This window comes from Camarhynchus parvulus, chromosome 2, assembly GCF_901933205.1.
Source record: "Camarhynchus parvulus chromosome 2, STF_HiC, whole genome shotgun sequence".
NCBI classification, from domain to species: domain Eukaryota; kingdom Metazoa; phylum Chordata; class Aves; order Passeriformes; family Thraupidae; genus Camarhynchus; species Camarhynchus parvulus.
Window position 1 is genome coordinate 105760802 of NC_044572.1, and position 26986 is coordinate 105787787.

Sequence of the window (26986 nt, forward strand, 5' to 3'; positions counted from 1 at the left end):
GGATTTTACAAACGTGCATTTATGGTTTCCAGAACTACTAATGCTCTATCAGGAATTTGATAGCTTTTTCTTCCCATGAGAAAAAAATCTGAAAGTCTACATTACTATGTGGACACCAGAACCATAGACACTGAAAATTCAATTTACATCCTCAGAATGGAGGTGGGGGGTAAATGGTGATTTGAAGGAGACAAATGCTATTCACAAATGTGCAGTTTAAAAAGCTTTTTCATCTTAGATACACTTTTATATAAAAATCAAAAGGATTAAGAAGAGAAACATGATGCCAATTAGCAGTATAACTAAGAACTCGGATTATACCTGATCCAAGTACAGGAAGATTCACTAATGATACTGAAGGTAACTGATCTTATATCACCACAAAAGACTCTCAAATCTCTTTTTGTCTAGTTTACAAGCAAGAGAAAGACAAATTGGTAGCATCTTAGCATGGTAACTGACTTAACACATGATTCTGATTGTGCTTGAGGTAGCAGGAATTGGCTTCCAACATGACTGGGAAGAGGGATTTAATGTAGTCACTCGATGCAAGATGACAGAAACAGAAACCAGGATGACTCTGAACCTATCAAAAACATGCAGCTGGTAATCCTGTTGTTCCAACTCAGCAGCAGTGAGATCATCAGTGGCCTAAAACACAGCTAATGAGAGCCATTCCTCTTCCCTCTTCTTTAAAAAGATGCTTTTCCTTAGACCTCAGGTTCTCAGTCTTACAGCCTTCCATAAATTCCACACCACACCCCATCCTCAGGTATCCCCTACCACCATTGAGCAAATCGAGGATAAAGTTATGAAAGCACAGGGCCTTTCCCAGGGAGATGCAGCCTGCCTGGTACTTCATCCTGAACTCTCAGCTCCAATTCTCTCTTCATGGCACTCTAGGTTCTGTGCTACCTCAGTGTCCTTCTCCCAGCCTATCTTCATCTATGTTCTCAGAAGCTCCATCAATACCTCTTGGTCCACATATGCTGGTGTATCCTCATTCTTCCCTCTCTGCCTCCCTCCTGCCCTCCAATTTGCACAACACTGTTGGACAACATGCTGAGAGATGTCTTTCCCAACAGATGGGCTCACAAACAGGGAGTGAGGAAGGTGATGGAGGAGCAGCAGCTCCCTAGCCACAGGGTATCTGTACACATTCACAGCAATTCACAACATGGTTGCACCATGTTTGTATCATTATAGGCTAAAAGCTTTCTTGAAACAAAAGATGTTATTTCTTAAAATTTGCTTGTGCTGTGTTTTTAGACTTCCTGAATTATAAGATGAAAGATACCATGCTTAAATATTACCTCTAAGTCATTCTAATGGTAACATTTCTGAAGATAAAACTTCCCTTCCCTCAGTACACAACCCCCTTACCTCCCCACATACAGATGTCATTACTTGGTCACTGGTGACTGAGGAAGCAGATTACATCTTTCAAGAGTTTGATATGTACTTTCTAAGTTATGCTGCATGACAGAATTTCAATCATTAGGCACTAGGTGTTTCAGTGTTCTTCATCAGGAATGGAAAGAAAAAACCAAAGAAATTGCATCCAAAGGACTGATTTCCCAATTTACCTTAGGCTAGCACTTCTACTTAATCAAAATATGCTAGAAGAAAGGGAAATGAAAGTCTACAACACAATTAACAAAAATACCCTCAATTTGTTGCTCACAAATATTTTCTAAAAAATCAACCCCTTATGCTAGCATTTTGGCTCACTTTGTCTACTCCTCTGTCATTAATGCTCTCTGCCGTAAGCACAACTCCTAGCTGGGGATTCCAATGCGTATGGGAGCTAGGATAAGATTCCAGATCTCAGTTGTGCTGGCATGAAGATAGGTCTCCTCAGTGATACAGAAGACAATATCCTAGGGAGACTGGAATAAGTCCTATTCCACAAAATTCAATCCAAGATGTAAGGCATATCAAGCAGCAGGTAATTACTAGCTAATGGCTGTGGATGGAAATGTAACATGGATCAGCCTAAGCATTTCATGACAAGTGACAAGACAGCTTGAAAAAAGGGAGATTTTTTCCAAAAGTATGGAGGGCGTCAAGAGCAAAGAAAAAAGGGTTACCTCTTCAGTTTGGGAGGGGCTGATTCTAGGCATTGGAGATACTTGTGGTGTTTTCAGCTGTGTACTGTTGCTGTCTGGAACAAGCTCTCTGTGGATTGACTGAATATGGTTTTGGAGTTCAGTTTCTGATTCAAACTTTACATTGCAACTAGAACAGCGAGTCTTCAATCCCCCTGCCTTGCTTTTGTTCTCAATGGAACTCAAGTTCTCATTTTGGCCCATGCCTTGTCTGTTACTGCTTGAAGGGATGTTGACACTCGGACTACCACTTTTACTGAGATTAACACAGCTAGCACACAGACCATATGGCAGACCGTTGATGTCAAGTTTCACTAAATCCTGTTTCGAACGGAATTCCTTCAGGCAAGACGCACACTTGTACAGTTTCTGGAGATGCTGTGCACGTCCCGTGGACTGCACAGCAGAACCATTTCCAGTTTTCTGCATATGGAACGTGCCATGGATTTTCAGTTCCAGCGTGGAGGTCACTGTCTGCATGCACACCACACAGCGGAACCCCGTCAAGGAGTTCCTCAGGTCAGGGTGCATTTGGCAATGCTCTAAAAATTCCTCCTCACTCTGGAGGGGCATCTTGCAAATCCTGCAGTTTCCGGTGTCCAGGCTCTTACTATGTGTGACCTTATGTTCAGTAAGAGTCAGAAGAGACGGAAACCGCTCGCCACAGATTGGGCACATATAGTGTTTCACTGGTCCCAAGTGTGTCTGCATGTGCTCTCGAAGCCCATTTTCAGAGAAGAATGTTCGAGAACACACATTACACTTGTAATTCCCTTTAATGAGCTCAGCCTTTTTCTTCACTATGGCGCTTTCTCCAGGTCGAATGTTGTGGTCTCGCAGCTGGTGATTCTGCAGAAGAGTCTCCATGGTGTAAGCTGCACCACAAATGTCACAGCCATACATAGGCTCAGATGTGTCCACATCTTCTTCACTGCCATCGTGGCTGTTATGGGACTCCTGGCTATTTGTCAACAAGGTCTGGAGTTCCACTTCCTCTTTCTGAACTTGCTCAGATGCCCCATTTGTTCCACAGTTTGGAGTTTTCGTTTCAAAAACACAATGTTTTTCCCTCAAGTGCTTTTCTAGCAAGATGATAGCATGGAAAGCCTTGCTGCAGAACTTGCAGTTGTACTTCTTGCTGTGCGTAGTGATGTGACACTGCAGCTCCACTTCCGTACCAAAGGATTCACCACAGAAGATGCACTTGTGTACTTTGCCTTGGTTCTCCAGGTGGTTGTGCTTCACATGAAGCTGTAGGTCAGTCTCGTTGCGGAAATCCCAGTTGCAAGATGTACATCTGTATACCTTCTTCTCATTGCTGTGCTTCACAGCCAAGTGCAGCTGAATGGAGACTTTGGAGTCAAAAACCTCTTGGCACAAGGTGCAGCGGAAGAACACGAATGTATGCATGTCTAGTAGGTGTTTCTGCAAGTCATCCACAGAAGTAAACTGCTTGTCACAGCTTTCACAGATGTAGTAGGTTGAGGTGATCATGAAATGAATGGTAACATGCTTCAGCAGTGACTCCTGATTTGGAAATTCCTTGTTGCACTGAGGGCAGGTCAGTTTAGGCAGGACAGTGTCAAGGTGTGTTTTCAAATGAGTCTGAAAACCATCCAAGGAAGTATACTTAGCACCACACTGATTACAAATATATTCCCCGGCAGGACGAGGAGGAACACCTCCAACTGCCTGCATCATCTTTAAAGAGGTCTGCTCAATGGCTACAGGAGATAATGGGCTCATGGCTCTGGACTTTTTCCCATTGTGGATGTAATTCAGCGCCAAAGGAATGTTCTTATGGTTCTCCTTGATATGCTTGTTCAGTTTAAGAACACTATTAAATATTGGAGAATTGGTACAGTAAGAACAAGAATACACTTCCACCACTGGATCTTTTGGGGTTCCGAGCACAGGAGAACCAAAACGGGAACTGCTAAGATCACAATGGACTTGTCTAATATGCTCTTCCAGGGAAGAATCTGTAAGAAATCCCATGTAGCAATGGGGACAAAAGAATGCATTACTGTCCTTAGCAGCAGGGTTGGCAAATCCATGAGAACATCGGATGTGTTCCTGAAGGGTGTTGAGGTCATTGAACACTTCAGAGCAGAAGTTGCACTGGTAGACCATGGCAGGCATGGTAGAAACAATCAGTGCTGGGTCTGGAGCTTCATGGACTTGCTTAAGATGTTCATTCAGATTGTAGAGAGATGGCAATACCTCCAAACAATACTGACAGATATGGGCTTGTTCGGGTTTATCTAAATGCATAGTTTTCAGGTGTATCTGCAAAACTGCAAGGCTGGAAAACAACTGTTTGTTGCAATAAATGCAGCTATAAGTAACTTTTGCCTGCTTACTTGAAGGACCAGTGATATCTGGCACTTGCTGAGCTGCCCGCTTCCTTCCACGACCTTTTGGTATAGGAGGAGCCGTTTCCACCATTGTTGAGCTATCCACTGAGAGATTTGAATCTGGGGTAGTGCTAGAGACTGATGTGTACCCCACAGTTACCAAAGATGGGCTGTTGCTGTGGTTGCACGACTCTGGCTGCTGGTGACTGTCCATGTGGCTGTACAGCTCCTCCACAGTGTGAAAGCTCTCAGAGCAAATGCTGCATGAATTCTTCTTCTCACCATTATGAGCCTGCTCCATGTGATTTACTAGGGACGTTTCCTCTACAAAGAGTTCATGACAGTAAACACACTGAAGAGCAGATCGGTCTTCATTAGGGGAACACTCGGGGTGACATTCTGCAATGTGCTTCTGAAGATCTTCAGGAAAATCAAAGCCTTCTTCGCACTGACTGCATTTCTGAGTGTCTTTCATTTTCCAGTCCTCCATCCGGGAAGCGGACTGGGAGCCATCTTTGTTCCTCTCGTGAACTTGCATGTGTCCATGCAGTGAGCTAGAGGACAGGAACCCACGCCTACAAATGGCACACTTATATGGCTTGTTGGACGTATGAGTCTTTAAGTGAATTTTAAGATGATCGCTCCTAGAGAACGCCGCATCGCACTCACTGCAGTGATACTTCTTGTCGCCCGTGTGAAGCTTTATGTGGCGGTCCCTGCTCCGTTTGTGTTTGAAGAGGCGGCTGCAATACGTGCATTTGAAAGGGAGCTTGTCACTGTGACTCTGCTCGTGGTGCTTTAAGTAGCTGAGGCGGCTGAACGACTTGTCACAGAACTGGCACGGATAGGGCAAACCTGGGCCTCCTTCCTCTTCTCCAAAATCACAGCCTTCTCCATGGCTCGGGGAAGTCTGATCCTTGCTAGAAGGTGATGATGCTGGCCATGAGCAAGAGGGGTCATCCTCAACATCCACTCCGTCTGAAATGAGAAAGAAACACGCCCACAAGCTTAATCCCAAGAGTAAAAAGGAGCTAGGAAATGCATACAAATAACGCAGGACTGCTACTCCTAAATAGCTAAAACACTAAACTCAGTCTAGCACATTTCTTACACTGATATCAACAGTTTCAAGACCACATTAATTTTTATCATACTGTAAAACATTAGAAGTTATTAAATAGTTCTGTGCCTATATTAACTTTTTATTGCTTTTTTATCATTCTTTCTCAGTTGCAGGATATGCATTATACATTGACAATTTTATTAAAATGCAGATTTTAATATATTTAATGTTTCTTTTGTATCAATTGTAAAATTATTTGCATATTATGTGAGCATCTGAAGAGTCAAAGGAAAGGAGAAAATATTACAGAAATGCTTTAGAATGAACACAGTCAACCCACATGCCCAATATTTACTGAAAAGATTTGCACTGCTTTGCCACAGGTTTGTCGTATTTTTTTCCTTTGAAACTGATTCTGAACACAGGAATCTTTTAAAGGCTATTTCTGAGACAGACTTGGGTGTTATTCTAAACAATATTAGGAAAGATTACAAGGGAGGAACAGGACAACAATATAAACAATGATGTTTTCTCTAATAAAGTGCAACCAGATTTCTCCAATAATGATACAATTCAATTACTAAAAGCTGGCAGCTGGATCATTAAATGTTCAAAACAATCTAACAAACCAACAACCAGGATCAAGGAAAATGGGAAAGTGTCACAAGGGTCAGCCATGAACAACATTTTTTTTTTAAGTTCAAGAGGTTGCCCACCATTTCTTCCTTTTTTGCAAAGGCCTCAGCCAGCTGAACTTCCTCAGTACAGCAGAACCTGTACTGTAAGGTGATCACAGACAAAGCAACTTGTAAAAAACTGGAAACAGGAAAAATGATAAACATTTATGGTAAAAGCTGAAAGATTTATGAGTTACCAGGAAAAGACAAAGCAGAAATGCTGGCCAGATAATAAACGGACTAGTTATCTATGGTATTACCTCATCTCTAAACAGGGAAAGTTGTAAATATTTTTTTCAAGAGATGTGCTGTACAATTTTTGCACCTTTTATTTTAAATGTAGATAACTATACTTCAATGATCATACTCATATTAACCTAAAACTTCTTTAAAAATATTAAAAGAATGTTTGAAAGATCACTCTACATCAAATAATTCTTCCATTCCTTTCCAGGGGCAATGCTTGAGGGTTTTTTTTCTTTTAAAATAAAACTGACTACAGTAACACTACAGAAAAAAGATACAATAAACCCCTTGAAAAATATATTTCTAAAGGTATTCTTGCAAAGTCGAAAGTTTCCTAACAACTTCAGCCTTCTCTCCAGAAATTTACTACAACACCACAAAAGGTAGAACCAGCCTATATTATATAAACAAATTCCAAGCCTGCTTACTTTAAGGTAAAGAGATTTTACCAGATTATCAACCTCTTGCTTATCCACAGGAAACAGATGAGGATGCATTCCTTTCCTTCATCTAGAAACTGATGACAATGCCATCTCACTATCAATGCCAGATGGCAACCATCTAACTCTGAGAAAACAACCAAACACCATTGCTGGATGCCTGCCCATTGACACAATGCTTTTCAGGATAACTTGGAAACTGCATGGGTTTTTAGCCCCTTGTTTACATCTTGGAGAAGACGGTTTTACAAATTAAACACACCTTTTGCATATACACACACACGCTACACATCTGTAATTACCTACATACAAATCTGCACTACTGGTATGTATTCAAATAACAAAATCAACCCCTGGCCTGAGTGCCATGTTTTTGAATCAAAAACAATGCTGTTTGTTTATCAAAAAGAAGAAAACATAAAAATCCTCCCTTCCAGCAAAATTAGTGTCATCTGCTAAAATGCTTCCCAATGTGCAAAGTTCCTCATTGTCATACATACTAAATAAAACCAGTCAGGTGAGTTTTTAAGATGGTGCATTAATGACTGCAGTATTCACAGGAGACTTTTAATGTAAATCTGTGTACTGCCCTTTCAAATTGCTGGATTTGACTCTAAAACTGGAAATTATCAAAACAGTGGAACAAGCATTTACAGAAAAATATGTTAACGTTTTCTTCAGTTCTAAATTTTATATTAAATGCATCTTTCCAGCTAGGTCTTTTAAATGGGAAAACCTTTTGTTCTTTAAAAATCCAATATATTTCTGACATACACCCACTGATGGCAGATAAACAGGAATTTATGTCAAGCAACCGAGTGAAGAAAAATTGTCTGTGACTGCCTAGGCAACATATTTCGTAACCAAATTTAGAATTAAAATGTATATCCTATGGAGAAATGATATATTATTGTATAAATGTTTAGAGGACTATATAGTAAGTGTTATAAATAGTGTACCATCACTGACATAGCAGTAAATCACTTCCTTTTTGTGGCCACTGCCTGCCCGGTTTTACCTATTATACAACCATTCCCCCCGGCTCGTGGATCCCAGCAGGATGTCGGGCTGGCAGCAGGGTCAGGATCAAGCGTGGAATGTGACCAATGGCAGCCCCTTTCCCCCACCCAATTCTTCTTGTTTGCCTGGGATTCTCCTCAGCCTTTTTACAAGGGTAAGGAAAGCTGACAGGGAAGAATGTGACCATAGCACAGAGACAGTTCTTGCTTTCCAGTCTGCAAATGGAAATGTGTGCCACTTTGCCGTTGCATTTTTTAATCAGATCCCATACTAATTCTACAGAGCAATTCCCTTTGTGCAAAAGGGAGAAAAGCAAGCCACTTACAAGTCAGATTTGTGTCCTTTTAACTTGAGAAGTGAAAATCTTTCAATCTCTCAGAGCTACAGAAGAACCAGCAGGGCAGGGGGAATTCCCAAGACGGAGGACAACAGGATTTTCCTGAGTACAAGCCTAACAATGTCACCAACGTGCTTTCCTGACTCCCCACACCCTCTGGCATGGGAGGGCAGGGGACAGCCTGTGTGGAAGGGTTACTGGTGGCTGGCCACATGCTCTGGAAGGAGGGACTCTGGGCTGTCCTCACACAAAGGGCTCCAAAGGCCAAGCCCATCAGCTTTCAGTGACCCACAGAAAGGCTTTTGAAACCATCCTTCTGCAACAAGGAAAATGTTTCACTGCAGTAACTTTTGCTGTGCAGACTCCAACCTGAACACTAGGAACATTGTGTGCAATGGACTAATGTGCCAGTTGAGCTCAGGGGCTGGGTAGGAATGGAACTGGGGACAGCAACCAGGGTAACTACTGGACTAAGGGTAATTACTGCTACAGCAGGACTTGAGTGATGGCAATGCTTGTCCTGCCATCCCCCCACCACACCCCACAAGGATGCTGCCCCATAAAGTTAAGGTGCAACCACTAAGAGCATCTCCCTCAGAATGGCAGCAAAGTGTGACTTGCTGCTCTGCACTGAGGCTACTTCACGTGCACAGACACAGGGTGAGCAGGCCTTGGCCCTCAAAACTGTGATGGAGGAGCTGAACTTAAGGTCTCCTCAGAGAGCCAGATGCTTGGGATGCAGGCTCCACTCCAGCTTTACAGCAGATCTCACTACAGAGCCAGCTCTGCACTGGGGGTAAAGTTTGACCTGCTGTCAGGGTAAAGGGCTTCAAACCCCTTTTCACCCATCACTCATAGAAAATGCAGTTTGCTGCTACTCTGCACATAGCTGCCTGTATATAAATCTGCAGACACCTACACACTGAGCTATATGTCAACATTACAAATCTGATCTTTAATGTTATAACAACCTGTTTTAAAATACTCTGGACCAAATTCAGATGAACACATACAAGTTCCCAGGAGTGGTACACATCTATCTGAGGGCAGAATGGGGCTCCAGGTACTTGACAGAGTGTTTATGGAGTTTTAAAATATATTTTCTGTATCGACCTTTTTTTCCTTCAGCACTCACTAAGTGCTACTCACTGTAAATGCCTTTTTTGTGTTATGGCAAGTATTCTGAGTTTCAGTGTGATGCACTTAACATGTCCATGTAAATTTTTAATTTTTGGAACCAGTCACTTCACACTCACTGACTCTAAGAAAGCTTTAGCACTCACAACCAAAAACTTCACTGAAAATCAGCTACAAGGCCTAAAAGTCTATTTAAAGATGCAAATGTGTGTGAATAGTTAGTGCAGATGTTTTCTACACCAACTGTACTTGCTGAGTTTCACCATTTCCATAAAGCACATTAAAACAAGTGTGTGAACACTCTGAGATGAAAGTACCAAGCACTCCTGAGACTTCCAGTGGAAAGCAGAACTGCCTGACTTTTCTCCAAGCAGACAGGAATGCCCATGATTCAGCAGCCTGAGTAAATAAAAGAGGTCCTTATTTCCTAATTCTGCTGGCTGGCCACACTGCAGCAGTCTCTGTGCTGCTGCCAAAGGGGATGCAAAACTGGAACTACACCCAGCAGCTGAAGGACTGTCTTTGTTAGCCAGCCAGGCCTTCCTGACCATCTTCTGGCAACAAAACTATCGTATCCTGCAAGGAAGACCTCCATCTCAGGCTTGATAATTCTCTAGGCTGTCTAATAGGACAAAACAACAAATTTTGCCTTGTCTGTGTTGGAGGAGGACAGCTGGAAACTCAGTTAGCAGCAGAGTAACACCTGTTCAGTAGTATTGATGGGGAAAGTGCTCACCAACAGAAAAGTGAAGCAATACCAGGAGGAGTTATCCCATGAAAGGGGGGGAGGAAGGGGGAAGCACAAGAGCACAAAAGCACCTCTGTGGAGTTAGCAGCCAGCCACTCATGTGCCAACCCCAGCAGACGCGAGGTCTTAAAAGTGATCTTATCCCTAGTGCTGCTGGCTGAATTAACAGGACTGCTTCAGAAAGATGTTACTGAGTCACCAGGAAGGTCTATGGCATACACATGCTTTTGCCAGAGTAGACTTCAGGGCACTTGCTTTATCATGGCTTATTTTTCTGTATGATTTAAACATGCTTTTGCTGCCACTAGACAAATGGCCACATTCCTAAAGCAAATGTCAGCTAACCTTTATGTGCCATAATACATTGGGGCCCCTCTGACAGAACAGAGTTTACACATATGAACAAATTAATATTTTCAATATCCTGTAAGCAGCAGTTTTCCATTTTCCCCATTTTGCTGCTCAAGTAACGGGCACAGACAAGCTGGAATGCTTTGCCTCAGGTTACAAATGTAATCTGTGTGAAGGAGGAAACAGAACCTGCATCTCCCCAGTCTGAGCCATTCCTGCAAGAGTAATTCTTTCTCCCCTGAAACACAGAGCCGGCAAAATGCTTAAACTGCTGGATTCAACCAAAGAAAAAGCCCAGCAGTTGAGATGGACAGACACCCCCCAGCTTGGGCCCTGCTGATATGGTCTCACTGCTTTTCTCCCATAACAATAATGACAGACTGGTGACACAACTATCCCCCAGGAACCCATCCAAAGTACTAAACAGCAAGGTTTCTTTCACAAGTAAAAAATAATGAGTTACATAGGATGATAATAGATACTAAAAATCAAAAATCAAGTACACCAGGCAGCAGCACATAAACCTGTGTACTCCATACTGCCACAGGCACATAGATTGTGAATGCACATGTATGCATTTATGCATTGGGTTGTTATGTAGCTATTATTTATTGTCCTACCACCAGTCAAAGACCTGTTCATATGCCACTGCAGAGACTTATATGTGCTTATACACAGGTATTGGAAAGGATGAAAAATTCATACAAATGTACAGCACTGCTAATTTACCAGACAGCATGCCACAAGGTAGAACATGATTTGTAAGAAAGGAAGGACTAAATAGCAGGTAGGTAGGTCAGTTAACTGGATGTATGATAAGGCTCCACAGTTTTAAATCCTTGCATTTTTGTGCAGGTAATTGAGTGGAGTGGTTATTATATATCATATAGTTTAGTTGTAATGGCCATTTCAGGTTTTAGTGCTGGCCACATTTTATATTATTACCACCACTAATTGTCTGCAGGGCTACCCTGAAAATGAGATAAGGAATCTTAGGGGAATATGCAGGTGTGAATAAATAGCAAATGAAGATATTGCTGAAATAAAACAATATTGCGCTGTGTGCTGAATAGATCTAAACAACTAGAAGATCAAAGGACAGTGTTTAAGGATTAACATGGCTTCAATGATGGCCTAACATACATGTCACTGAAAAAAGCTATAGTTTTGAAGTTTTTAATAAAAGCAGAAGGTAGGACTAGTCTTTAATTCATTTTAAATAAAATATACATTATTACATAACATTCTCTGTTTACTTTCAATAGAAATGTACATAGTTTTGGAAAAGCTGAAACTTTAATATAATCATCACATTTTTTTCACATCAGTGACCCCACATTAAACTCACTCATTTGCCTCATAACTTATTAAATGGCTTGAAAACTAATACTCTGTAATGGGCATTCAAAAGAGAAATGTGAACTTTAAAAATTATTTATAATTTACAGATGTTTTTTAAAATCTATCAATATTTCAAAACTGCTTTGGGAGCACCAATTAAATGCATTAACAGTTAGATTACTGGGGGAGAAACATACAGGGGTTCCTGACTAAAAGAACTGAGACAGCTGGTAGGGAGGTTTCCCCATTTTAAATTTCATAACCAGAGGAAAGGCAGCTCCTAGAAACAACAAATAAGTCACTTTAATACCTCACAGAAAAAACCTGCTTGCTTTTATAAAATGCCTTTAATGCCTACATAAGTAGTTAACATTCCTGTATTGCTCTCCTAAGGTAACCTAAGGCTCCAGCTCCATTATGTCTTCTTCAGAAGACATATTACCATTACATATGTAAAGAGGAGCATAAATGTTTTCCTTGATTGTTGCTTAAAGTTCATTTGAACAGACGGAGCCCAATGAATTCCATGTTCTGCAGCCAAATTAAAGAAAATGTAAGCAGTTCATATTCTGCTCCACCTTTCAAATCATACACAAAACTCAATTTGCAACTAGAACAAAACAGAGCTACCCTTCTGCTTGTTTGAGGAAACTGGCATTTTGTGCCTCTATAGACAAAGAGAAAGCATAAGTAATTTTCCACACTCCTGTACATATAACTAATGACAGTCACCATTCTCACAGCTTATTATACTGTTTTACATAATTGGGAATCTCATGTCACACAATTAATTTACAGGGGTTGTTTAGTTGTGACTGTACAAGCACTAAGCGATTCAAATTAGCTCATTTGTCCACTGCTTAAATGTGACAAACACATTTACAGTGTATTTCTTCCCCTGTTAAGTTACTATTTTTTTTAGTCTTTGTTTTTGTTTGTTTGTACAGTATGAGTCAGAGACCACCAGGCTTGTTCCATCTGAAACTAGGGTCAGAAAAAAACACCCTGAGAATAATTGCATTTAAAATCAAGATAATGGCAGAGCAAGAGCCCATTCAGATACTCCAGCAAACTTGCACATAATAGTGATCTCCTAAGAACCTGTATATTAACAACCTCGTGTACTAAAAGTAGTGATTCAGTCAATCAGGTTTTTTTGCTGGAGAATAATTATTATAATTTGTTGTGCCGATAACAGTATTTGTTCTGCTTATTAAGAACAGCAAATGACTAAGGGATAACAGTTCAGGGTTCTTCACTGGACCCCAGTATTTCCCTCTGCCGTCTGTTTTCACTGGGTTGTGTTCTCCCCCAGGCAACAACATGAATAGGACCAAAAGCCTCTGCCTCCAATCTTCCCCCACGCTGCAGCTCCTTTTTAAAGCCTCAGAGACAGCAGTCCCTGTAATGCAGTCCCAGTCAAACTTTTAAAATAAGTAAGTATTAAAACAAGTTGACAGTTTCTTTCTTTCCTGGGTCACAACATAAGCAGCGTGCCTTAAGTCAGAGAAATGTCATTATTTCTCTTTCCTTCTCAAAATCATATGGTCCAGAAGATCAGGCCCTAAGAGCTGAAGGAGACCTCGCTTCACAGCTGCCCTCTAAGTCCCCATTCCCACACAGCTGCAGCACCCTGCAGGAAGAAGGGCAGGCTGTCAAAAAAGTCCCTAGCTGGAGGCTCAGACAAAAGATGGAGCCTCTGGGTGGGATTTGCAAGCATAATCCCCTGAGATGACAAGCATCACCTTGGGTCCTGATTTGAGTATCTCCCTTCTTTCAGTTAATCTAGAGTTTAATCATGAAAATCCCCCATTTTTTATCACTTATGCCTGTCTGTCCCACTTGTGCCTGCATTTCAACTGCCCCAATTCTTTGCCTCATTGCCTTTAGATCAGAAGAGCAACAGCAAGACAGTTAGGAGGGGGCTAAACTAGGACAGAGAAAAGAAGCAAGGCAATGTGTGGAGAAGCAAAAGAAAGAAATACAGGGTAGGGAGAAAGAAGGGAGTCAATAATTGCATCTGAAAGAGACCCAGGCAAAGATATCTAAAAATCTTTTCAAGGAAATGGAAAGTAAAAGGAAATTAAGATCAAGTGAAAGCAGTGTAGGCAGTTAACGCTTTCAAAAACACATCAGTGTTATTTTACAGTGTGCTAGAATTAAATACAGTAAATAAACACAGAACTGCTTATTTCTTAGAATGACAGAAATGTGGTGGAGGTCTTATTTACACAGGTGAAAACTCCTGGACCTAGATCTGCAAAGGGACCTAGGTGTCTCCAGGAGCCCAAGAAGCAAAGAAGGCAGGATTCATGGGGCCCTGGGGGGGAACCAGGAAAAGGTCTGCAGCCTCGCAGCTTGGGCACTCAGCTGAGACAGGGGAGTACTGGGCTCTTTATACATTAAAGAGGCACTGGATAAAAACAAAAATAAACTTAAGCATGAGTTCCAGATTGCAAGAACCCCTAGACTAAGTGAGCATACTTCTCCACAGGGTAACAAGTTCCTTCTCAAATGTGCTCCTACCAGTTCTATGAATAGGATACTCTTCCTTCAGCCCAGCTTCCAGGAGAAGGGACCTTGGGACAACTTAAGACCCTCTGCTCAGAGGCAGGAAATGTGGCTTTGAATCCCCTCAGGATACTCAGAGAACTGAATCAAGGCCTCATGCCATGTAATACTTTACCTACTTGGCCCCTAGGTGGGGAAGACAGGAACACAGCATTTTCTGCTGAAAGTGCCCAACACTTTGACTGGGCTTAGTATCCCACTCTCCATGCAGTAGGCTGATCAAAGGCAGCAAGTACCCAGATGCTCACACTAGGATGGTTTGCACAAACTACCAAACCACTGCAACCTGAGAAATTGTCATGAAAAGAAGAGGTGCCTACCAAAGTGGGGTAAACCCAGGAAGGTAAGTTTTGGATAACCAACTCTATTTAGCTTCTTATAGTCCATCAATATCCCATTTTAGGGTCTCTTGTTTTAGATCTGACTGTTAGTGCAGATGTGCTGCACAGCTGTTAAAAAAGATGTCCTGGGGCAAAGGTAACCTTGCTTTTTTTAACAGGATGGCAGACAAATGCTTACATCAACTCTAATGCAGCATAGTTGTACTGGGGGTAATGTGTTTTGGGAACATTTTCAGTGCAGTCAAAATGCTGTGTAAGACAGTCCTTTCTTCCTGACTCTCATTTTCCCCAGGTTTGCATGAATGGGAACACATGTGGATGTCTGTGCCATGGGACAGGCACAGGTTGGCAGGTGTGCATGGCTTCCGTTAATACCCAGGTGGCCTAGCCTGTAAGGGAAACCTAACAAATTTCCCAGTCCACAGTGCTCAGAAGACCAAATTGTGTTATGAAGATGTCACATGTAAACTGTCACACCTACTGTCTGCTTATCTTGCAGAATATCAGTCCCTCTATGTGGAATTTTGCATGGTAAAAGTTGCATTTGAAGTATGTATATGCTTCACTCAGTCCTCTCATGTTAATACAGGTTTATTTGAGTGATTAAATTATAAAAATGAGAAGGCGTAATTCTTTGTAAAAGGCAGAATTTTCCTTCTCTTCTCTATAATTTCCATTCACCAAAGCCTGCTAAATGCATGATGAAGTGTCTGAAATAGAGGCCTCTCCAAAAATAAAGAGATCTCCACTTTGTTAAAGCCCATATCTTAAACAACCCTTTGTAGCTTCCTCAGTGTAGAATGGAAGCCTGGTGTGAAATACAGTAAATTAAGCCTTTTGCTGTCAGGGCTGGAAATAAGGGCAGAGCAGAATAGTGCTGGATTAGAAATTATTCTTTTTTTTTTTTTTTTTTGGCTTCATTTACATCCTGTCTAAGGTCTTCTGAGCAGCTCAAGGTGTCTTATCTCTGGCTACCAGGGGGTATTTTGCAGTCAAAGCAGTTAACGTACTTTCTCTCTTTTTTAAGGCCATCTTATCAGACAGATCTCTTCAGGCTGAGGAGAACCTATACTTATCAGTCTGCACATTCTATTGACAGCTCAGTGCTTCGAGGGACAAATGAAAGCTTAGGGTAGAGAAAGATCAGTTAACCTGTTCCACTCTCAGTTTAGACTAATCTTTGGTTTGTCTAACTCCAGGAAACACTGTACATCTTTTCTGTGTTTACTTGGACAACAGAGGTGCACAATCACATCATCGCTCGCCAAAGCGGGAGCACAGGTACAGCCACAGCACTAATCCCCAGGGCAGTCTGCCTGTTGGCTTGTGAATGTGAGCAGCGCACTGCTGACCTCCAGCAACTCCTTCTCCAGGTGACCTCGGGGGCAGCAGGCTGTTATGGGAGCATCTGAGAGTTGCTAGGATTGCCCAGTGAAGCAAAAACTAAGGTCTGCATGGACTCACCATTTGTGAGCCTTCCCCATGAGCAAGGGGAAGTGTGCACTCTTCAGGAAAGGAAACTAATCCCACATATAGTCAAAATGTAAGCAATGAGGATGAAAGTAAACCTGAAGAGAATCCTGCAAACCTGCTCTTGGATGAGGAGATAAGGTGAAGAGCAATTTATTTAGACTGCTCCTTCTTATCCTACCAGGGAAAATTTTACAGTATGATGTGATTGGTAACTAAGAGCAGTCAGCCCTACTAACTGGTGTCTCTAAAAATATATATAAGGCAGCTTTCTCCTTAAAAAAAAAAAAAAAAGCAACATTCCTCTTGTCCTTTTTTTTCACAGTTCACAAGAAATGAGCCAGCTTAAAAGCTGCTGCTACTGAAAAATCATTCACCATAATTTCAGGTGAAAAACAAAAAAATTCGACCAGCCTTGTGCTGGTCCTGCTTCACACATTTTTATGTTTATTTTTTCTTCCCCCTTTTTATGTCCAAACATTTCATGAGCACTTTTTATTAGTGATAACCCTAGACTTTCCCTGCAGAGAAGGTTCACTATTAATTGTCCATTATCTTAGTGAGTCAGCACAAAGGAGAGGGGAAGAAATTCTCATCCAAATGGTTTCACCTCCCTCTCTTGAGAGTGATGCCCTTGTCAGGGCATTAAAGACATGAAAACCTGCCACTTATCAGAATTGTGTTTGAATCGAACTACTGTCCTTGAAAACAGTAGACACCAGATACCATCAAAATAACCCACACTGGCAGATCCTGTTCCACTGTGACTTAGGCAACCTTTATCCAGCTTACATATGCACTTGAAACTGCGTATGATCAGTAATGTTACAGCCATAGTTTCAAGAAGGGCATGTTCTTTTCCATTTTATAAAACAATAAGCATATTAAAAATAGCAACTGCCATAATGAAGAAAAGTTGGCTAGTATCTATGTTAAGTCTCTAGATACCATATTAAAATGTGGGGAAGTAGTATGTACAGATTTTTTGGGAGTAGAAGGAAGAAGACACAGATGACATTTTTTGTGAAACAGTTGGAAGACTTCAACAGTTTAAATAAGCCTGAGGACACATTTGAATGTAAACTGGTTGCTGAACCAAATCGTAAATTTTTTAATTATATGACATCACCAGTTCTTAACAAAGCATAATTCAAACCTATTGAAATGCTGAATTTACTTGCTAGAATGAAACATTTAAAATAGGTCTTTAATATGTCTATTAACCTGACCAGAAATAGGGAAAAGAGAAAAAAAAGCAGTCAGTGATTGTCCGTGCTTTTCACAATTCAAATTCACAAAGAGAAAGAAAAAAAAAATCAAAAAAGTTACGCTTTGCTTTTAACAAGTAAACAAGTGTACAAATTAATTCAGAGAGCTGTAATTTTGAAAATTTTCTATGTTTAATGTGCACTGCAGTTAAACTACTTTTTCTGTACAAATTAATTTACTGCATCAGTGATCGATGTTTATGTTTAGGCAATTTTATTTCTCAGTATGGTAAAATTAGACCTAATAGTTGCAACCTGTTATGTCCAATCTGTCACTGAAATTCAAATTGCCCTTTTTCCTATTATTCAAGGAGTAATTTGGAGGAATTAAAGCCATCTAAAACCAGAAGACAAACAATTCTCTATAAGGACTCAATAGCCTGTGTCATCAACCTGCTCTGGAAAGCAGTGGCCTTTCCTCAACAGAACTACTGCTTCCATTTCCTCTGGTTCAGAACATTTGCAGCCCGAAGTGCCACAGAAGGCACAAGTGTCTGAAGACAGTAGAGGATTGTGTGACTCCTTGAAGGAAATGTAAGGAAAATACATGCTTTGAAGTAGTAGAAATAGCATTAACAGCCAAGATCCTTCTCCCCGTTTTATAATTGTTGATGTTCAGACATTTTTAATCAGTCATCCATCTACAGAAAATAGATTTTGTTCTTCATCTGGGACAAGTTAGTTACTGCCATCTTGTTCTTGTCAGTAAAGCACTCAGCTCCCACCAACAACCATTATTTATTACTTCCAGTGCTGAAATATACGTGTCAAACTTTGTTTACTACCCTTTGCCTTATTTTTCCTTGCTTCAAGTGAGATGGCTGTGCTATATACACCAGATTATTCTTTTGAATCCCCTGAGGCTTCTTGAAAAGACTCTTACACATCTTCCAATGTATCTTACGTGTTTTGATCACATTCAAATTTCTGGATGGGTTGTTGTATGCTGTTTCTGTACTCATTTACATGTTCTGTTCTTAAAAGCCTAACAACCATCCTCCTCACAATTAAGAAACAAATACTTATTTTCCCCTCTCGCACATCTTTTTTTATCTTTATTTTTCTCTCTGTGTTTATGTTTGGGAAGGAGACTCAGTTTTCACATATATACAGAAGGAATACTTTACTTTCTGAATACCAACTTACATCAAGGTTTTTGGTCTTGGTGGTAAATGGAATGGAAACAGTAACATGAGAGATAAAGTTGATTTTGTGGAGATTTTGCATCTTTTCCAGTCATCTTACTCTTTCATAAATTTTAAAATTCCAAGTAGGCTCATTTCTTAGCAACATTGCTCAGTTCAGCAAGCTGATTAATAATTTTGCTACTAGGCTGTACTGATTAATGTGGATTAGTCAAGTGATTAATAATTGTAATGTTTTGCAGGACCAAGCTGCCCTAAACAACTTGGGCTTTGATAGTATTTTACAAGTGGAACTTCCTTAGATGGATGATATGTAACTTCCTGGATTCCCAAAGCTCAGCAAAGTGGCATGACCTTACCCCTGGGTTCACTCCTCTGTTTTAGTGCCCATAAACCATTTTCAGATGACAATATTTGAACTAAGACCCTTGCTTTTTGTACAGCACTTGGCTGCTATTTCCTCTTCCTCCTGGTTGTTTGTTTCATTCTCCTGGTTGATGTTATCAGACTTATCTCAATGTGAGGTAAAACACTTCTTTTTGCTGAGTCCTATGCAGTTTCTAAAACAAAGACCTGAACTTCTGCTGATCCCCCTGGCAGCCCACATAACATAAATAAAAACATCGTGTACATGGGCTGGGCTATGTATGTAACAGCTAAATCATTTGTCCAGGATGGAAAACAGACACTTTAATTCTAGTGCTTAAATTTGAAGCACAGACCATTGTGTTCCACGATTACATTTACATGCTTCCTCCTGAAGCGGCCAATGAACCAAATCACTATTTATCATCTATTGTACAAGATTTCCTGACTCTGCTTGTGTTTAGACTCCTGTTTTGCTGATACTGGACTTCACAGTATCGTCAGCCTCCACAGGAGCATATAAAAGCACAAGCTATTCCTAAGACTAAATAGCAGGCTCTGTGTTAGGTAATGCACTGGCCGGTAGGCTGCACTTTCTTGCTAATTACAGTGGAAGTTTTCTCTTAAAGAAAACATGGCATAGCAAATGGCATAGAATCAGCTTGCTTTCTAATTGGAGCTTTCTCTCTAATTCTCTCAGTACTAAGTTTCCCCATAAACACATTCTTCTATATTTGGATACTGGATTTAACCCTCATACAAAATAAGACTTGACACAATGATATATTTATTTGATCTTTTCTAAAGCACCAATTGCAAGCCAAGTAGCATAAAGAGCCAAATGCAAAACAGTAAAAGTAGAAAGCAAAATCTAATAGCATGTTACAATATGCTATACACACAGAATTCAAAAGGGACCTGCCAGCCCCAAAAGATTCAATTCCTGACTAGTTATAGGAAAGAGAAAAACAAAAGGGTAGCAGATGCAAAAACAAAGGTAGGGAGCCCATAAAACAGTCATGGATAGGCCAACTGAAATAAACAGGGCTTGCAGCTTGCCTTAAAGGCAGCCAGCAAGGGGCTCTGGCAGGGAGTTCCACAACGGAGGACAAGAAAGCCTTGCCTTCGGCCTGTGTCTGACTCAGCCCGGGGAGAGAAAGCCATGTCCAACCGCGAGCAACTGCCAGACAGGGACATGGAGCACAAGGCTGCTGCCCAAGAACCAGGGGATTAACATTTGAACAGCTACAGGACAGGCGTGTATTTTTTAATATATCCACCCCAAAGAGGCTCCGGATCCATTTCAAGGGGAACAATTAGGAGCACATTACAGTAGTCTAGCCCAGATGATTGCAGTATAGTCTTTGTCCAAGATAAATAAGCAAACTGTTCAAATAAGCTGGAAATTCATCACTAGGACGTAGAATAAGGGCCCTTCTTGCTGGGGAATGAACAACGCTGGTCAATAATACTCCCAACATGTATCTTGTACTAACCTGAAAATGTGTCTCTCTGCATCCCAGAACACCAGAACACTTCCTGCTTCTTTATTTCAAGCCCATTAAGAAGGCAGCCTCAAGGCATATGGTCTAAGTGTTTCCCCCCCATTTTCCACAGCCTTGTGGACATTGTGCTACCACCAGTTTCACTCCTCTGAAACGTGTCTACTAGAGGCATATGTTACGTGCCTGCAAATATACCGCAGACCTCCTGTAAGCAAGAACAGCTCAGAGCAGACCAAATGAAAATATCACATATTGCAATGTCTCCAGCCAGCTAATGGAACTGCAACCTCTAACTCCCCTGATAACTCACATCCCACATAAAGACAGGGGGAAAAAAAAAGAGAGAGATGCAATGGAAGACTGCCTTGTGAAAAAAAGCAAATACTCATCTTGGAATAAGGTATTACCCGTTTGGTCCAATCATTTAATTGCTCTTGGGCAGATGCCAGTTTTGGGTCAGCTCCTTGGATACATGACAGGGTCTGCAGTCATGGGACAGGAGCCCTCACCCACAACATGGACACAGTGGCAGCTTGAGGAGAGAAGAGCTGGGGAGTGAAGGGTACACTAAGAGCATCCTGACCATCCGGAGGAGCCAGTAACAGCTGTTCCTGCCGAGCTACAGTCCCAACACAGGGTCACTTCAAAAAATTGGTAATCTGGGAAGAATCATGCTGTGGACTGGATCTGGCTTGCAAGACATTATTTGGACTACTCTGTATCAACTCCAAAGCAAAATCTCTTCTCTAGCTTTTACTGTGGTATTAAAAAAAAGCCTGTTTTGTGGCTTTTTATCTCATGGGCATAATCCCAATCAAAACAATCTGAAATGCAATCAAGACAATTAGTTTTTTTATTCCTTCTGATCCTAACATGACTGCAAAGGAGACCGATAACCTTCCGGTCTGATTTTCATCTTCCTGGCAAAAAGAAATATGAACAACATCAGACAATTGCTGACTTTGTACCAATGTGCAGGCAGCCTATACTAACCAGGCAGCCTGTAACAGGAAACATTTCCAGGAATTTTACATGTGTTTTTATTACGGCAGGATCTGTTTTCTTCATTTTATTCAGCCTTGAGCTGGGATTTTAGAATGCACTGGTACAACATTCTCTCTGCTGCTTAGAGGGTGGGATGGCTGAAGAAAGGCTTAATTCTCCCCAAATTTTCTACATAATTACTTGGCTTTTGTTCCTTGGCTCTAAAGTCTGCTAATTTAGCCCAGGTTCATCACCCCCATATTGGACCATTTTATTTCCACAAAAAACTTCTAGATTTCTGTTGCTATTTGATACAAATTACTGGCTCTGAAATATTCTAATTTGCTGACTTCTTTCACAAACTAAAACCTGCATTCCTCTGAAGAGGCAGTTTGTATCACCTGAGATTCTCTTATGTGAGAGAATATGTGACCCTGACTTAGCTTTATCATGAGCTCCTATTCATTTTGCATTAAGATTTTAACCCTAAGTGACCATTTTCATAACCTCAACAACATTCATCCCTTTCCCCATGCATTTAATTACAAAAAAGCTAATATTCTCTGTGTTGCAGGCATGATGTACTGAACACACTGAGGAAACTTCTAGCAAGATATTTATATCAAGGAATTATTAGCAAATGCATCCAACAGATACAGAGAAGGATTAGCAGAAAAATAACTGGCCAACCTTTTGAACACTATGCTGTTTAATTTAACTTACATTAACAAATATACTAAAACCCAAAGTCTCAGAATAAAATCCTGGCCCTGCTGAAGCCAGTGGAATTTTTGCTATTAACTTTTAATGGGACAAGCATTTTAGCTTTGGTCTGGATCTGGTTAGAAGTAGGGTTTAAGAAAATCAGACTTATTGCCTGGGAGTCTAGTGGTAATATTCAAAACGAATGAGCTATATTACTTGGGTTCATGAGGAAAATACAAAGTGAAAATTATGGTAACTTTTCAAGGTTTATTAACTCAAGTCCCATAGCCTCGAGGGGATATTTCCATCTGCCCCATTTATATGCTACCATGACAGTTCTTGCTCTTCAGTAAGTTACATTAAAAAAAGCCTTTGTAGGATTTCTTTAACTTCCCACAGACAAGTACTTTCAGCAAAATCACACTGTGATTTCATTTTAAAACAATTAGCTCTAAACCATTTTTAACCAAGTACAATTACTTTAACTTGGATATACAAAATGCATTCAGAAGTGACTATATGGAAAGCTAACATATATATAAAAAATAATGTGTACATGTAATTTTATGCATACATAAAAATAAAAAAAGGTATATCCAAAAAGAAAGCTTTTCCTTCCTCCACAAAGACCCTAAGATGCACATTACAACTTTAACTAATTCCTGATAAAAAATAAACAAACTGATATTTCTGAAGTCACTCTTCCAGAAAAGCCTGCAAGGTTGACTGAGCCACAGCCTGTGTTCCAAACGTGTGTGCTTCTCCCAGGGAGCGCTCTGCTCCTAGTTCTGTCCCTGTGAGCCTGGCTGGATGTACCTCTCAGGGTACCACTGCGGCACAACCCTCAGCTGGCCCAGCAGGATGATAAAGGAAATAATACAGATGTGAAAACAACATTTTTGATGACACTGATGGCCACACTTTGCCTCTCTCAAGGTTCAGCTAAAATGAGATGCACAGTGGTCCATTACATAGTAGAACATCAAGTCTCAGTGCATTCAGGTGTAGATAACTCCTACACCTTAACTCCTTAAATTGCATTTAATGGCCTTGTCACAGGCACCAGAAGTACTTGCATATGGTCTGTAAAGAGCTGCTTGATCATGTGGCATGGCTCCCCACTTCCAGATGTAACTGCCTTGAAGGCTAACCAGCATGCATTTTTCTGCTAATCCTACATTTCCTTATTAAGAGTTGCTACAAACATTTATGGAGTCATGAAAGGCAGATAGATGGCTTGCAAAAGGATCAGAATGATTCCTATGTACTCTCCACTTTATGAAGTCCTGCTTTATAGCCAACTCTGGAAAACTTTCAGATGTGTCTCTAGTTCCTCTCATCTTTTCACCATTGCCCTACACTTTGACTAAGCTCACAGTGCCAAGAGGATCAGATTGTTTTGGTCAAGTTTTCAACACTAAATATTGAAAATTTCCTATACTGTTGTACTCCTAATCAAGAGTTCTTTGGCAAGAACTAATTTGTCATTTTCTACCGCAAAAAGTGCTGATGTACCATCTGAGTCATATTATCAACATTTTCTTTGGAGTGAGGTGGTCAGTTGTTCAGAATTTGCCCTTTTATGGATTATTAACAATGCATGTGACTTCTTGAAATAAATACTAATGCTTTATTTTTTGGCCCTCCCAATCAATTTCTAACTGAGAACTGATTTGTCTGAAATTCTGCTGAACACAGTTCTATTTTCTCTACCAAATTATAGACTTGCATAGTTAAGGGCACCATTATAAAAAACCCAAAAACAAAACCAAAAACCTCTCAAAATCTTACTGGGTTTCACTGAGGCTCTCAGTCATCACACTCATTGGATGTGTTAGGCAATAGTTTATTTTGCAGAGTTTTACACAGTTTTTGCCCTATTTACTTGTTGGATGTTTTTAAAAGCATTCTTAAATTTAAGATGCAAGATTGTTCCTATAAAAGTGTCTCTGACAGGCTTGCTACTTTTCTACTGATGATTTTGCTCAGATTTTGGAGAGATGTAAGGTAACATCAGGAACTAGTCTACATCAGTCTTGTGTCAGTGTAAATTCGATGTCAAATATGTTCCTTCTGTCAGATGTCAGTGTGAGACCTGTGAGATCAGATTAGGTATACAAAGATGACTTTCCATTTTATAGAGCTGTCTGAAAAGCTCCTAGTTCTTAAAGACGTGTAGTTCTTGTAAAAACGGTTGCTGAGCCCTTCAGATTAAAGCATTTTATCTATCTATCTATCTATCTATCTATCTATCTATCTATCTATCTATCTATCTATCTATCTATCTATCTATCACTGTAGTGATGATTATTATCAATATCAGTGGCAATGAGGAGTAGATGACTTTGTATAGGTTTGGCTCTTCTCTCCCCATTTCCATTTGCAACTGCCAAACTGCCCGCTCTGTTTCTTATTTAAAATTGCAGATGTCTTCTTGTTAATCAAGAGCCTAATACACTCCAGATGAATAAACAACTTCAGCACTGCAGCATGTACCTCACTTTTTAAACCCAGGATTTATTGGAGCGGCCTGTTCCAAGATCTCTTAACTTAAAAAAAAGATGGTTTATTGTTCCTCCCCTCTACAGCCAGGGCCTAATAAATGCATTGAAACTACGTCTTTGTCCCTTTGCAACCCAGTATTCAAAGAGATTTCCAACCCTACAGTGTAACATTATCCAAATCCTTTGAGACCATAAGTAGTTGCTCAAACTCAATCATCCAGAGACAGAAGACTTCATATGGAAGGGAGGGCCAGGCAAATCCCTCAGCCAGCAGCGCCTGGGCTGCCGTGGTGGATGCTCACTGCACCCCACACCCCATCATACAGGACAGGGACTGAGCTGCTTCTCTTCAATGTCCATTAGCAAGGAGAATGTGTATTTTCCAATATTTCCCTCCCATCAAGAAAGAAAAGAAGAGTTATGGGGAACTCACGTAGTTATGTATTAATTCAGTGACATTGCCATTTCCCAGTATTTTGCTGCAGACTTAGCCTGCAACTCTGTTAATCAAAATTGGTTTAAATATTTCTATTTAAAATTAAAATCTTCCACGGCCAAAACTGTTCTGTGTACTTTAATTTACATTCTCTAAATTGGAGAAAAACAGATCCTTTCTATGTAATCATGTAGAAACAGGAAAAGGAAATAATAATTAAGGTTTTAAAGCATATATTAACTCATGGATTGCTAATTTTTTAATTATTGTTTCAAAATATTGGCACCCTCCTTAGAACTTCCAGATTACTAATGTGCTTGCTAATACTGAACTGCTAAGGGTGGTTCTATTAATAAGAAGTATGTATATAGAAAGCTGGAAAAAAAGTAAAGGTTATAATATTAGCATACCTTACTCATTTTTAATTAAAGAATTAAAAAGCCCAGTCTTTGGGGAGTTTGGGAAAATAGTGTAGCCAAATGAGACCAATTAACTTCATTAGCTTCTGCAAATACCTACTTTTTCCGGCACATTTCTATTTTTCCATCTGCTTCACAACTACACATGTCTACAAATTAACATTTTATTTATGATTTAAGGTTCCAGTTCATAAAAACTAGGCATTCGTTGCACACAGTTTCCTGTATTTATTGAAAAAATCACTAAATTATATGTCTTTTACTCTTTGCTCTATTTTTTCCTCTGAATGCAATAAGCATACAGCTTGCAACTGCAAAACAGCCCCAGACCAAATCAGGGTTGAATGTTCAAAGTGGAAACACTGATACTACAATAGGAACTGCAAGAAAATATATTTTTAAATGAAAATTGCAAGAATTCAGGATAAAGTATATGATAAAAATGTCATTAAAATGTCCTATAGCTACCTCTGAGTTGCACAAACATTTTCTTGAACCAATTGTTATAGGTTAGGAGTCAGATAAGTCTTATCACACACAGCATCAATTTTGCTCATCTTGTTCTTGACCATTCAGCATGCTGCACAGAATGGACCACCAAACCTCCTGCATCTTGCTCTTAGGAAGAGTTTTGCAATGCTTATTAATGTTAATACAAAAAGTAAATGGATTATTATGGTCATTTAGCAGTCAAGAAAATACATTTGGAGCTTTGATATCAACCAAACCCACTAATTTATCTCAACTTCCCCATCATTAAGCATTTTGTTTATGATTATTCCACAAGTTTAAGTGTGAGAAGTTTTTTAATGGACAACAAAATCTTCTCAAATAAGTCATACTAATAAAATACTTCTAGAAAAAACTATATCTTTATGAGTTGGATGAAGGGAGCTATTAGGATTGTTTTACATTCCAGAGAGGAATGGGCACAATCTGCTTCTGATTTTGCTTCTCGTGTAGAAAAGTCAGAAATCGTGGCTCAGAAAGGCAGACCACCATATGAAGAACAAAAACATGAGAAGGAAATATTAAAGGCATATTTTAAATGTAAAGTACAATTTCCTGATGTTACTCATGAACTGGTCATTTAGTTTTCTTGTTTCTTGTACAAAAGCATTTAAGCTACTAAACTGCAATCCTCTAGGTGAGGTGAAGCCAGGGAAATCACTTCCTCTCTCAGTCAAAATACTGGGAAAGAGAATAAAGTGCACCTGTGCAACACTTCCACAGAAGGTCCCCAGAACAGCTTCATTTGTAGGGTGAAATCTAATGCCACTGGCCATATCCATAAAACAGTTCCATGCCCAGTCTCAGCAGGATGACACAGGTTCCACTCTAGCCAATGGAGACAGGTAGAGGCTCTTCCCTGGGCCTTCTATCTCTGTTCTGTAAGCGTGGGTGTGGTTTCACAGTTAGGAGAGCTCAATCTCACCTGAAATGGTGT

At 40.3% G+C, this 26986-nt stretch overlaps 1 protein-coding gene across 14 annotated transcripts in view; it reads right to left on the bottom strand.

The window, feature by feature from the left end:
- ZNF521 (zinc finger protein 521) overlaps positions 1–26986 on the bottom strand; it is a 230586-nt gene that overhangs the window by 132134 nt on the left and 71466 nt on the right. For all 14 annotated transcript variants that reach the window (XM_030943682.1, XM_030943694.1, XM_030943693.1 and 11 more), the window contains one exon: positions 2091–5443. In XM_030943682.1, the coding sequence (XP_030799542.1) occupies positions 2091–5443 (3353 nt within the window). The remainder of the gene's footprint in view (positions 1–2090; positions 5444–26986) is intronic.